This window comes from Larus michahellis, chromosome 5, assembly GCF_964199755.1.
Source record: "Larus michahellis chromosome 5, bLarMic1.1, whole genome shotgun sequence".
NCBI lineage: Eukaryota > Metazoa > Chordata > Aves > Charadriiformes > Laridae > Larus > Larus michahellis.
The window spans coordinates 48,357,751-48,371,617 of NC_133900.1; the positions used below are offsets into that span (position 1 = coordinate 48,357,751).

Consider the following 13,867-nt stretch of genomic DNA (forward strand, 5'->3'; position numbering starts at 1 on the left):
TGGTGTGTTGTAGGACTCCAAGGTCCTGATTAGATTTAGATCAGGCTTTGTGATGGCACTTCCCTGAGGGAATCTCTCTTCTGCTTTCCACATCTATCTTGCAGGGAGCCTGGGAGGCCCTGCTGTACTGCACGTGCTGTACTGCACAAGATGCTTTAATCAGTCAGCCAAGTGGAGTACAGGGAGCTGCACTGTCTAATGGAAGCTTTCAGTGGTCAAAAGTCCACGCCAAACTTGCAGCTTGCTGGTCGCAGCTTGCAGAGGTCTCCAGACAAATCTTCTGCTAACTAAATGTTTTAGCAGACCACAAAATGTCCCCCTTGCTCTCCTTCTTTCCAAGATAAGCCCAGCTAGTTTGGACCTGAGTTGGACCAAGTCTTGCTTAAGTGTGTTGTGACCCCGTCTTTCTAGTAAGGTATGAGTTTGACCAGTCTCGGATTGCCTTATCTTAAGCGTTGTTTGTGAAAATAGATGGCTGGATGAGGAGCAACTCTATTAATGTCCCTACTGAGGGGAAGGCCTGAGCATCCCTGGATGCCCAGCAAGGGTATGGCTTTCTCACCCTGTGGTCTAGGCAGCTTCTAGGGATGGCGAAGTAGTCTCTAGTTAATGTTTTGGCCCTTAAGGCCCCAGACAAGGAGAACAGGGTTCACTCAGTCCCTGCTAACCGATGCAGTCAGGAGACTAAAGCTCAGGCAGCACTGGTGCCCATCACGTGAACCACGGCTTAGTACTCCTGGTGTGCAGCCATGCTGCTCCTGCTCTGCTGGCAGGTGGGATCTTCACACTTACAAAACCTTCTAGTCCGGATGTCCAGGTTTTGTTAGGGAGTCCTTATTTCTGCTGCTCCTGTCGAAGTGAGACATATTGCAAAACTCCTTCAAAGAGGAAAAGGCTTATTCCTGATGTTATTCCCTGCCCCAAATGCGTGCTCCTCAGGGAGGGCTGGAGCAGGGACTTTGCAGTCAGCTCCTCTCCACACTGCAGTTTATTCCTGTGGCACTCAGCTCCTTTACAAGAAGTCAATGGTTGGGCGACAGTTGCTCCCCTTACAGAATCACGGAATGGTTGGGTTGGAAGGGACCTTGAAGATCATCTAGTTCCAACCCCCCTGCCATAGGCAGGGACACCTCCCACTAGATCAGGTTGCTCAAAGCCCCATCCAGCCTGGCCTTCAACACTTCCAGGGATGGGGCATCAACAACTTCCCTGGGCAACCTGTTCTACTGCCTCGCCACCCTCACAGTAAGTAATTTCTTCCTTATATCCAATCTAAATCTACCCTTTTTCAGTTTGAGGCCGTTACCCCATGTTCTATCATAACATTCCCTGATAAAGAGTCCCTCCCCTCCTTCCTGTAGGCCCCCTGTAGGTACTGGAAGGCCGCTACAAGGTCTCTCTGGAGCCTTCTCTTCTCCAGGCTGAACAACCCCAACTCTCTCTGCCTGTCCTCATAGCAGAGGTGCTCCAGCCCTCTGATCATCTTTGTGGCCCTCCTCTGGACCTGTTCCAACAGGTCCATGTCCTTCCTGTGTTGAGGACTCCAGAGCAGAGTAGAGGGGCAGAATCACCTCCCAACGTGCTTGCAAGGGACCCTTAAATACCTCCTGAAGGGGACAGCATCTTTGTCCTGAGAAAAATGAATCACCCTTTTGGGGTAAGGGGAGGGGTCTGTGTTTAGGACAAGGACTGTGCGGCTAACACAGTCACCATGTTTGAGCGCTCAGTCCTGTTTGCGTCTCCCTGTTCAAGTTGGTGGTAATGCAAGTTGGCTTGCACGCTCCTGGCCTAATAAAACCTGCATGCTGCTGTGACTTTTGCCAGGGAGTTTCTGCCTCTAGCTCTGGCAGAGCATGTGGGAGAGACTGGCTGCCTTCCCCAACTCCTACCAGTGCCAGGAGGAAATCACCATCTGGGTGCAATCTGCATCTAAAGGAGTCTGACCTTGCCAGCAGCCCTCGGTCTGAGCACCAGCCCTGGTCCTTGCTGGCCCTGCACAGCTCCCAGTATCTGTAGGAGAGAGACAGCAGAGCTTGAGGAGCTGTGGGAAGCTATAGGAAAAAAATTAATCTACAGGAGGGAGACAACAGAATGAGTATTTATCAATCAAAATATGTTCTCTTAATCAAATATAACTAATTTCTGCCTTTGTCAGTGACAGGCTCTTCCCTTAGTGGTGAACATAAGCAAGGAGAAGCAGCAGAGTGTTGTCTCTGCCTTAAATCATCAGATTTTTGGGTCAGCTCCTTGTGCTGCTGCCCCTTCAACTTCCCTGATCCCCCTTGTGCTAAAGGGACTGTTGAGCCTTTTCTTGGAGTTGTTTTGTGACTCTTTCTGTGGTCTTCTCTCTCCTATTTGAATGAGTTTCTGGGGCGGGGGGCAACTCTTAAAGGGTAACTTGAGATGTGCTCCCTTGTATCTGGAGGTACTGACACAGTTCTGCCTAATACTTGTGCCTTTGCTGTGGGCTGGCACCCAAAAAAGTGATAGTTGCTAAACTCGCCCCAATGTCTCAATCTGCAGGCTGCAACTACTCAAATGGCAAGGTCACTAGTTACCTTGGCCTCTGACACTGAATTTCCTTAACAAATCTGCTGCCCTGAGCTGGTCTGGGTCTCTGCAGCCCGCTGTGCCTGAGCAACTTCCAACGTTGGTCCTGAAACGGGATCCATCCCGTAGTGCTGTGGTTGAGACCTGTGGGAATTCAGGGCTGAGACCAAAGGCCATTGAGGCAAACGGTGGTGGGACAAACACTTAAACCCCTTCCAAATGACAAGAACTCGAAAAGGAGCTGTTATCTGGTGGTTCCCCCCCAGGTCCCGCGATCGGAGGGGGGTTCCCAGCAGGACACTGTGCTCCCTCTGCCGTGCTGCAGCACTTATTGCACTGTCCTGCAGGCGGGGGTGGCCCCTGCAGCTGACAGCCCGGTGCGACAGGAGCCCATTGGGGAGGCAAAGTGACACTTCGCTTGAGCTGCAGTCAAAGCAGCAGGAGGCAGGAAGGGATTTAAGGGCTTCAGGGCACAATTAAAACAGAATAAAACAACTCTGGCTGCAGGTATGGTGGTACGTACTTTTTTTTTTTTTTGGATCCCATAAACAACTTCTTTGCTTTGGTTTAAAGTCTTGGCTGTGTCACAGCCGTGGGAATCCCAGCACTTCCTTCATGCCATGTGTATTGGATAAGAGTTTCTCTGCAAAGCTTGGGTCCACCTAGTGTTTCTTTCTGGGCTCCAAACTCCTGCAGTCTCTGGTGCTAGCCCACCAGAAAAATCATTGTCTTGGCAAAAGCGTCCTGCTAAAAACCAAATACACCTGGTATTCCTCCCTGGCTTGGAGGAAACCCAAATATATCTTCTGCTCTGCTACATGGCTGATCCTGCTGGACCAGGCAATCAGGTCCTGTATGATCTGGCTGTGAAGGCAAGCAAAAATCCACTTCCTGCTGGATCCTAGCCCCAAACCAGCCTAGGTACAAAGAGCTACTTAATACCAATCAGACAGTCAAGAAGAAATAACTTGCTAAGAGAGGATGATGAACATCTGCCTTGAAGGGAGGTTGTCTTTGTGCATAAAGCTTGTTACTTGCTGGAGGGGGATACTCAGGTGAGGCTTCTCAGAAGCTGAAGGGCTCAGTGTAGGGTGTAACTCCTGATCCTTGGATCCAGGTCCCTCTGGGTGACTGTGCTTAGCTGGACCAGTGGAAACATCCGGTCTCCACTGCAAAAAGCAGCTCTGGAGATGCTGGGATAGACCAGATATCTTCTGTCTGGCACTATCTGATATCTTCTCTGGTGCCTGGCATCATATCAGATGAGCTGATACCTTCCAGAAAGCTATACTGGTGATGGGGATAATATTTCTAGCAAGGGACACCTACTGCTGTAATAAGTGTTCGTCACAGGGAAATATGGTCTGGGGTATAAAAGGAAACTAGTATGGATGCCAGTTTTCCACTGTTAGCTGTGGGCCCATAGGATGTAAGTCTTGGAGGAATTGTACAAACCCCTGCAGGAGACTTTTATGAAATACAGACCTGCAAATACCTCCTTGTGTGCTCTTGCATGTAATCCCATAGTCCTCTCCTTCCTGGTCATCATCTTCCAGGATGAGCTAGCAAGATTACAGTTTGGGAGACTGGGCTCCCAATCACCTGATGTAACTGGATGCCATGTGTTCAGCTTGTGCAACGAGTTAAATGTATTAAATGTGTACCGTTTAAACCATTAAAACAACTATTAACTTCTGCAATGTATACATCTTTCAAACCAACGTAACTAGATTAAAACCCGATCTCCTCACTCTTCTGTGATTGTTTTGATGGGAATGGTTTTCTCTTGAAGGAGATGGCACTTAACATTTGAAACTAGAAAATTAGTTGATTCCTTGAAATTAATCTAGGTGCTAAATAAGCATGAATGCTCTCTTCTCCAATATTTTCTGGATCTATACAGTAGCTTAGGCCTTCAAATCTTGGCGGGGGATTCCCACCTTCAGCTGAAATGGTGTCAAATGTTTTCCTAGGTATTTTTTTGGTTTTGTTTTTTTTCTGGATGTGATTCACTGAGAGGATGGGGAAGGCTCACTCTGGATATGTTGCCTTTAGACCAAGATCTGTAACAATCAAAAACCAAGATGTCTCTAAGATTTCTTTAAACCCCCTTCACCCCTAACTTCCAAATTTCCCAAATTGCTTGCTGCAGCTACATCAGCTCAGGAACCCTTCTGGAGGAAGGAAAGATTGGGAAATGGAGAAACACAACAGACGGAGTCCAGCCTTTATGGCAGTATTGATCCTAATATGATACTGTGTACTAACTGGAGGCAATGCAAATGTCCTCTTGCCAGCCTCTAATTGCTACCTTGCTTTTATTTCAGCTGAGGATCCCTAAGCTTCATTCACCGCTTCTCCAACTGTTTTGTGTTCGGTGCTTCTAGTGTTGGCACCTGCCTCCTTGGGGAGAGTGATTTGAGCAGGGAGGCAAAAAAAAAACCACAAAGGCTTGCTTAGGTTGTGAGCAAACACGGTAGCAGTGGCTGGGAAAAGCTCACAAAAAAAAAAAGCAGCAAAGTTTGCAGAACTTTAAGAAATGTGCCAATGTTTTCTTAAGGCAAAGTCTACAGGTTGGAGAGCATCACTCTGCACCTGTTTTTAAAAATGTTATTGTTGTTGCTGCTTGGTTTTGAAAAGAAATTGGGGGTATATCACTGTGCTGTACCCCAGGGGTTCATTGTGAATCCCAGATGGCTGCTTTTGACTTGAATGTGCCTGCACCAGGTTATTTCAGAGGAAGTTTTGAAGTGGCAGAGAACACGGGTATGGACAATGGGGCTCTGTGGTGTACATCAGCATGCTTTATGGAAGAAGTGAGTTTTTTATCAGCTTGGTGCTTTTCTTCCCCCAGGTCTGAAGTTACTGCCAGCATCTCGCCTGCTAACACTTCTGGTGTTAGCCTTGCCGCCTTAGAAAAGTGAAAACTGGTTGTGGGTTGTGTGGTGGTGTTTTTTTGGTGGTGGATTTATTATTTTTTTTATAACTGGAGTAATGAGACTCAGTACAGGAGGTGGTGACGGTGGGGCGCAGACGTTACCTCTTGCCCTTCGAGCGCAGCCAGGGCAGTGCCCGGAGGGCCTGGCCTGGGCCGGGCCGGGCGCGATGGGCAGGGGCCGCGGGGCGGGCGGCGCTAGGACCCGGGCAGGGGTGTGACACCGCTCCGTCCCTTCCCCTCCCGTCCCGCGCTCCGCACCGACACTTTCTCTGTTATTATTTTTGGCTTCGCTGGCTCTTTTTTTTTTTTTCTCCCCTCTGGTGTGTGGGGAAAAAAAATATAAACACCCCCCCCCCCGCCTCGAAACCACAAGAAAGCCCGAAAAGTGTCAAGATGAAGACGGGATGAGAGGCAAACCCGCGGCAGCCATGGCAGCGAGACGGGTGTTCCACCTCCAGCCATGCGGTGAGAGGCGAAGCCGGCAGGAGCCCCGGCGTCGGGGGGGGACGGGACACAAGTGCGATGAGTTCCGCCGGCAGCTTGTGGGGTGTCCCTCCCCCCTCCTTCAGCCCCTTCACTTGCCTTTTGCAGCAGCGGGGAGGGGTCGGGGCAGGGGATGGGATGAGATGGGGAGGGCGGTCTGGAGAGGGGATGGGGAATGTATCCTGCTTTGCCTTCTTGGAAAGGTGCCGGGGGTGGGGGGAGAGCAGAAATCGGGGAAATCTTCCATTTGCATCGTTGCTCAAAGGTTTTTTTTTGTTCAGGAGCCTGTTGCTGTCAGCGGGGAGGTGGTGACACCCCCCGAATCTGGGCTCTCCTTGGGCAGCAGCGGGATGTCCCAGACCAGGGAGCGCAGATGCGGCATGAGACAAGTACCAGGAGATAGAGGAGGGACGTGAACGTCGGGGCTTCTTATTCTGGAGGTGGTTTCTTCCCCCCCACCCCCCCCCGGCTTTTCCCCTTTTCTGGTACTTGTTTATACCTCAGCGGGGGAGGCGGGCGCGGTGTGGGGCTGAGCCCCGCTCCGGCGCTTTGCGTGCGGATGCGGCCGCCTGACTTCATGTTGGTAGTGGTGTAAAAGCCGCAATAAAAAGAGAGAGAAAAAAAAAAAGGCGAAACTACATGGTTCAAGCTGAACTAGTGTAAAGGGCTTGGGCGGTCGTGTGCATTAGCAAAAACACTAGCGATGGTGGTTTGGTTTTTTTGTTTTTGTTTTTTTTTTTTTTTTGAAAGGTAGGGAGAGAGTGGTTTTAAACGCACTTTGTGATTTACGCTAGACTTTAAAAGTTATTTTCTGAAGTGCCTCCCCCCCCCCTTACCAAAGGAAGCACTTCCTTAATCAGCATGGCTGCGTTAGTGCTGGTTTGACACTGAATTAAATGACAGGGACTTGGGTTCGCGTAGGAAAGTTTGTTCTGGAGTAAAAGCAACTGTAGGTGGCACAACAGCTTTGCTGCCTGTAAAGCAGCGAGCGGGAGGCTGGTCCTCAAACTGCTCCTGAGGATCTCTTCTCCGGGAGGATTGTGCATCTGTGTGTTGGTTTTATTGTTTTTTTTGTTTTTTTCCACCTCTTCCCAGTTTAATGAAAAAGTTTGTTTCAGATCTGATGTTGTACCTCAAAGTTTGCTTCTGTGCTGCTGTTTTTCACATCTAGGACTGTCATTCTTCCTCTTGAGACCTCGTGGTGTGGACTGTCTGTCCATCAGCAACGTGCATGTGAACAACCTCTACTGGGAACGTATAATTTATTCCCCCAATGTGCCGGTTTGCAGGGCTTCTCATGTGGGTTTTCCCTAGGTGTGGACATAGCTTTGTGCATTCTCTGCAGAGTTACCATCCCTCAAAAGCTGTAGCTGAAGTGTGGGATAAACTGTTTGACCCAGTGCTGGATAAATCCAGCGGTATTTCAGCCTTCTCACCTGCGTTGCTGTTGGAGTTGGTTTTGTGGCTGGATATTTTTTTGGAGGCTGGAAGGGAAACAGTGATGCAACACTTCAGTCCTGTCTACACTGCGACCTCAGTCATTGCTGCGGCCCCTGTGAGCCGCGCGCCGCCGTTTCCCTGCTATAATCAAGGCGCGTTGGCTAATCCATCTCAGCCAGAGTCCTCCTCTTATGAAATATCTGTGGCTTTTATACAGTTGCCACTCTGTAAGAATTATGTACCGCAGAGGAAGTTCCTCTCCGGCTCTCGTGTTGTTCCTTGGCAGTTTGAATGCTTCAGCTTGTTTAAATGAACGCAGCTAGAAATACGAGTTGGGCTTTTAAATGGAGCGCTCGCTTGACTCCCCCAGTGTCATGAGACATCTGTATGTAAACTCGTGGTGCCTTGACTTCTAGTAAAGCTGTAGTAAATCATTTAGGGCTGTAAACAGTTGTTAAAGCAAACTTTATTTTTATGTTGAGTCAATGTGAAAACAAAAATGTCTTGGGTTTAAAAGCAAAAGGATCCAAAGTGGAAGCTTTCTGTATTGTCTTAAAAAAAAAAAGTGTCAGCAAAATGCTTGATATTTCTTTGCAGAAGGGCACTTGAGGTTAGGTGCAAAGTTGGATTTTAGTCCAGAGTTATTGGACTTAGCCTGGAGCTGTTTTATTTGCCTGTATAAGACTAAAACCCAAACCTTGTCCTTGCAGAACTGCAGTGATGCACCGCATACATACTTTATGCCCGAAGACAGGTGCTAAATCATGTTACCTGGGGGGAAAGCTGTTCTTTTTTTCAGTGAGTAATTCTAATGCTGTGCTGTGATTTAGGTGTCTCTGGGAAGCCACAGTGATTGCTATCCAAAAGCTTCCTATTGCCCTAGCTCGGGTGGTACTGAGTTTCATATTCCTAATGCAAAACCATTTCTAGAAAAGTCCCGTTTCTTTATGTGGGATTTATCTGGGAGTAAACAACTCCCTGGGACACTTTAATGACTCATCATCATGAAACTGTCATCTACCCTCTAAATATGTAAATTACTGCCAAGCACACCAGCAAATATCCAGCATATGTTAAATCCGAGCTACCTTTGCTGCTAGCAGCAGCTGAGACACGACATGGTGCTGACAAAAGGGGGTTAAGGAGTCTATACTGAGAAGGATGCAGCACAGCGAGGTTAAAAACTGGGAATGCTGAGGCAATTCCTTGAGGTTTTGAGCAGTGTTTTGTGATAATGAAGTCTCCAGAGCAGCTCCTTTGGGAGTTTGTGCTGGGACCTGGTGAAACTGAAAAACTTTTTTTTTTTTTAATGCAATATAACTTTCTAAATATGACCTAGTATAAGCCTCCCTATAAAGCCTTTCTGCAGAGCATGGTGACATGCTGGCCCAGAGCAGAGCACTGCAGGCTTCTGCATCTGTCAGTGCTGGCTTTGATATCAAAGCACTTAGCTGTCGTTTATAACTCCGTGGGTTTTTCCTATTCCCCCTTTCTAAATTCATCCCTGGCTCTGACTTGCAATTTAAAAAAAAAAAAAGGCAGTACAAAAGGCTTCAATCTAACTTTGTTACTTACTCTGTTAAGAAGGGTCTGCAAGCTCTGATGGACCAGTGGGAGCTGTGATTTGGGTATGGAGGGAGTAGAGTCCAGTTCTGTTCCTCATAAATGCCTTGCTGAGAAACTGCAAGAATATGGGGAGAAAAGCATGAAAATCTGATATAAGCTAAGTGGGTAACACTGCTTTTATACTAGTGTTGGGCAGGAACTTTTTTTCGCCAGTGGGTGCTCTTTTGCTCTCTAGGTTTGAAGGACCTGATGCAAATGGCAGCAGAAGGGCCTCTGGGGTTGTGGCTGCCCCAAGGGCATCCCTGCAGCCATACCATAGTGGGATGGATGGAGATTAGTGGTAATGTGGGCTCTGGCGGGGGGAGGATGGGACCCAGATTTGAAGCTGGTGGAGAGAAGATCTCAGCTGGTCAGTGCCTGGAGCTGCGCAGCCTTTGTCTCAAGATGCTGCGGGTGGGTTTTGAATGGCAATGGTGGTTGAGTGAATTATTGCTGGGTGCTACCCACTCATGGGGGCAGATAAGGAGTGGAAAAATTAGCAGGGGGCAGTCTTGGAGCTGAGGAATGGGTGGCCTTCCTCCCCTTTTGGTGTTGGGGCAGGTGCTGGCACCCTGCAGCGGTGGGAGCTGGCACTTGAGCGTGCTCCCTGAGCAAAAAAGCACCCCATGGGGCAGAGTGTTGGGCATCAGGTTTATTCTCCTTTTCCTCTCTCCCGTTGCCATCTCCTTCTCCAGGAGTTAAATGCCTCTTCCCCCTGCTCCGAGGCTAATTGCGTCCCTAGGGTTTAACACGCGTGTGTTTGTTTTATTCAACGTGTTGGCTGTTCCCACCGGAACAGGCTGATTTTTATATTTTTTTTTTAGGGATTGGGCTGCCTTTTTTTTTTTTGCTTATTGTGCACAACAAGCAACTGCACAAGATATTCGTGGGGGAGGGGGGTGTGGAATTGTAGTAATGCCAATACTTTTTGAATATTATAAACCTGGCTTATCAGCCCGACGCAGAGCTGGAATTTGTCTCTTCCTGTGCTGCATCTCTGCTTTCTGAGAGGGGCGTTTAAATACAGGCTGGAGACGCAGCCTTTCCAGTGTGCTCTGCTGGGCTGTGACAGCAGCAGCGGGGCTGCTTGAGCGGCTTTCTTTTTGCACTAATTCCTCTCCAAAAAGGAACTTCTCGGGGAGAAGGCTCTGAGACTGCATGTCCCAACAGTACCCGCTGAAGGAGGTGAAGGGAGACGCGGTTTGCTTCGTACCTGGCTCTCCTATCTTCTCCGTCCTAATGGAGCCGGCTTCTTTTTGCTACCCCCGGCTCACCTTTCTCCGCTCGCCCTATGGCCAGTTCGGGGCAAGCGCTGGCTCTTCACAAGATTTGGCCCCGTGGCCGCAACGTTTGGTGACGCAGAGGTGGACTGGGCCGGTGGACGGTGCGTGACCGGGGATGGAAAGGGTCAGGGACTGGAGCGGGATGGTATGGGGTAGCAGAGAAGCCCACTGAGATTTGGAGGGGCTTTGGAGACGGTGGGCAAGGAGGGAGGCAACAGAGATAGGGCTTGGTGGATGCGTTGGTGCGGTTGTGTTGATGCGCTCTCCTCTTGGACCGTTCCTGGTGGTGCTCGCTTGGCCGCTGTCATCTCCACCAAGGAGTAGCTCCTGTCCCTGCTACACCCTCGTGCCTGGGCAGGCTGGCCAGGGAGAGCTGATAAACAACCTCAGCATGGAAAAAAATAAAAATAGAAGCTGATCTTAGCCAGTCTTTTGTTTCATAAGCTTGTTCACTTGCTGAAATGAATCCGTCAGTGTTTGAAACCTGAAATACCTGCTGGAGGCTAGGCGGGCTTGTTCCACCTTTAGGGTTGTGATGCTGTCAACTCTGTCCTTTAAACTGCTGTTAAAGGTATCAAGTGTGGGTATAGGGGAAGGTATTAAGATCCTCTATTGTAGATTTGTCTCACTACAAGTAAATACCTTAAGAGTATCAGCTTGGTTCAGAATTTTACATGTTGCTTTACTGCAAAGAATCTATGTGGAGAAACTCTGTAAATGCTGCTGTTTTAAGATCTGAGCCCTGCTGTTTGTGCTGATCCCAAGGACAGGAGTCTTGACTATAAAACTTGTTTTGGAGAAGATATCAAGCTTGATGAGATGAGGTCCTGAGCAGCCTGATGTAGTTTTGAAGGTGGCCCTGCCTGGAGCAAGGAGTGGGGGTAGAGACCTCCAGGGGTCTCTTTCACCCTTGCGTACTTTATGATACACTTCCTTTACATCTTATTAACAGTCTGAATATGATGCGCCTTACCTGGAAAAGCTCGTCAGGTGGCATGCAAAAAAAAAAATATATGGAGGAGACTGGATGAGCAGTCTCGGCAGAGAAAATGCGTAGGAGGTGTTTAAAAACATGCATTGCCTGTGGTTTCATGCAGCGGAAACAAGTCTGTAGCAGAGACTGAAAACGGGGGTATGTGGCTCTGACTGAATCCCTCGGCTAAAAGTGATGCCTCTTCCCGAGCCGTGCCCTGCCTCATCTTGCTTTGCACCGGGAAACGTTTGCTGCCACCTGGTAAATATGATCCCTGGGAAATTTTTACTTAAGACACAGTAATTGTCAGAGTTACTGTAGGGGAGTGACCCAGTCTTGCCAGCATTTGGATAACTCGCTGTTTATTTCTGCCTTTTATTTTTTAGGGTTCTGCCTTTTCTAAGGCTGACTTGATGTTGCTTTGGGGAGTTAGGTTTTTTCCTTTTTTCTTTTTTTTTTTTTTCCTTTTGGCCAGCATAGACCGTTCCTCTGGGCTTTAAATATCCAGCTGGGGGAGACTTGGCTTATTGTTATGAAAATCTTGAATTGTAAGGAAAGTGAAGCAGTAGAATAAGGTGGAGGAGGGGGAGGATGTGGCATCTTCCTTCCAAAGCTTTTTAGGGACTGCATATTCGAGCCCCGGGCTTAGATATAAGTCTCTTTGGATGAGGTGAGGTCTCTTCAGCTTTATTTTCTGCAACTTGCTGTTATAGTGCAGACTTACTGCCCTGTTTCTCACTCCCTTACGCCGGCTCCTCACTGAATGCATGTGTTAACCCTGGCACTGCTGCTGCCCATGCAGCTGAACTGTCATGCTGGGTAGCATGGAAAAAAAACATTGGAGCCCAGCTCTGCAATCGGCAGGCAGCATGCTCGCTGAGTGCAGCAGCTATGTCTTTAAGAAATTCGCTATATCTGCCTCTCAGCAGCAGGTTTTCTTCCCTCTCTCTCTTCTTCCTGCATCTTCACATCCTCTTGTTTTCCCTGTACTTCTATCTGTAAGGTACAGTATCTTCTCACTTCAGTTGAGCCTGGCTGCCACAAAGCTTTTTTTTTTTTTTTTTAAGGAGGCACACAAGCTTTCTCTGTACAGCATCCAGCAAAAACTGCCGGCTCCGAAGCGCAGGGTCACTTTAATTATTCTATTTTTCCTCCTTGCTACCAGAGGCAAATAGCTCAAGAAGCAGCAGGATCTGGGTGGCTGGAGGAGAAAACCCAAAGCCCAGCCTTGGCTGGGGCTGCGGTGGCATGCGGAGTGGTGCTTTGTAGGCATGAAGTTAGCGGCTCGCCGGCATCGGCATTGCTGCTCCGGTTGGGAGAGCTGGGTTGGAGGTGCCCATCTGGGAGCTAATGGGTCACGCTCTCACTCCACCCATTTGCCACTCGCCAATTGGAAGTGAGGGAGAAAGATGCTCTGGATGGATTAATATTGGAGCCATTGAAAACGCACGAGCCATTGCCGCCTCGGCCACCTGAGCAAGTGGCATTTGGGAACAAGTGTGGTGACTCAGGGGGAGCAGCCAGGAAGGGAGCGGAGGCTGTTTGAACAGCATCTCTATTAAAGAAGTAGTGCAGGTAAGTTGTGTTCTTGAAGAAAAAAAAAAAAAAACCCAAACCAAAACTGAAGCACTACTGTTGCTGGGTGATGCATTTGGACAGGAAATCTAGAAAACCATTTCTGCTAGCTCTTTAATTATTTAATTCGCTAAAGTAAGACAGTACTTGATGTATTTTCAATGGGCTTTGCTGCTTAGTGATGATATCTATTGCCTGTGCCGGATGTCTCTGTGCTGCTGTGTTTAAGGATGGAGAATACCTTTTTGAATTCAGTTTACATTAACCAGAGTGCTGTATTTCAGGGTTTGAATTTAGTTTCAAAATATGCATGGGGGGATGAGCACAAGGGATCTTACCTGTTCTGGTTTTTCTCTAATTAATGCTAAAACATCCTAACAGCCTGTCTGCAAGGCTTTACATACTGATGTTTCACGTGGGGAAAGTACAGTGCTGAGTGAAAACAAAATGCATATATGTAATCTGTTTAAAATGCTAGCAAACATCATCCCTGTTGCTGTAGTCATGGAAGCCATGTAGACGAACCATAAACAATGTCCCAATGAATAACACTCTATCATGGATTGTCAGTCTGCAATTATTTCACCACTGGACCAGGGCATTTTTATTTTGGGTTGACGATGGACAGCAAAATCAGATCTGGTGCTGCTGGCTGTCCCCCCACCCGCTGTGGTGGTAGTGTTACTGCTGCTGCTTCGTGTCTCCTAGACATAAAAACTCTATGGAGTGACTTGTGTTATCCTCCCAAGCCTGTTGTGATTTGAAATACCTGTTTCTGTGGGGAGGGCAATGGCTGCAGAGGGCAGCTGGGCTGCCATTTGGGTATCCTTTAGGCTGTTTTCACTTTTAATGGCAAGGGGAGACTTTCAGTGTCTTGCCTGGAACCACAACTTAAAAGGTGTTTGGTGATCAGGTGGCTGGGTTCACTGCTCTACTTCTGTGTCTTTCCATGTTTCCAGTATAGCGCTCGGGTTTGAGCTAACTTCTGGGTTTGGGTGTAAGTTTGAGCTGGTCTCCTGT

General features: G+C 48.3%; 1 protein-coding gene across 5 annotated transcripts in view; it reads left to right on the forward strand.

Annotated features, from left to right (window-relative positions):
• SLC4A11 (solute carrier family 4 member 11) overlaps positions 1–13,867 on the forward strand; it is a 141,330-nt gene that overhangs the window by 40,531 nt on the left and 86,932 nt on the right. The window contains exon 1 of one of the 5 annotated variants that reach the window (XM_074587205.1): positions 5,723–5,953. The exons of 2 other annotated variants lie outside the window; for them this stretch is intronic. In XM_074587205.1, the coding sequence (XP_074443306.1) occupies positions 5,893–5,953 (61 nt within the window). In that variant the 5' untranslated portion in view covers positions 5,723–5,892. Of the gene's footprint in view, positions 1–5,722; positions 5,954–10,054; positions 10,401–12,770; positions 12,848–13,867 lie in introns of those variants that run through there. 2 more of the 5 variants (XM_074587201.1, XM_074587204.1) reach the window with 2 other exon arrangements.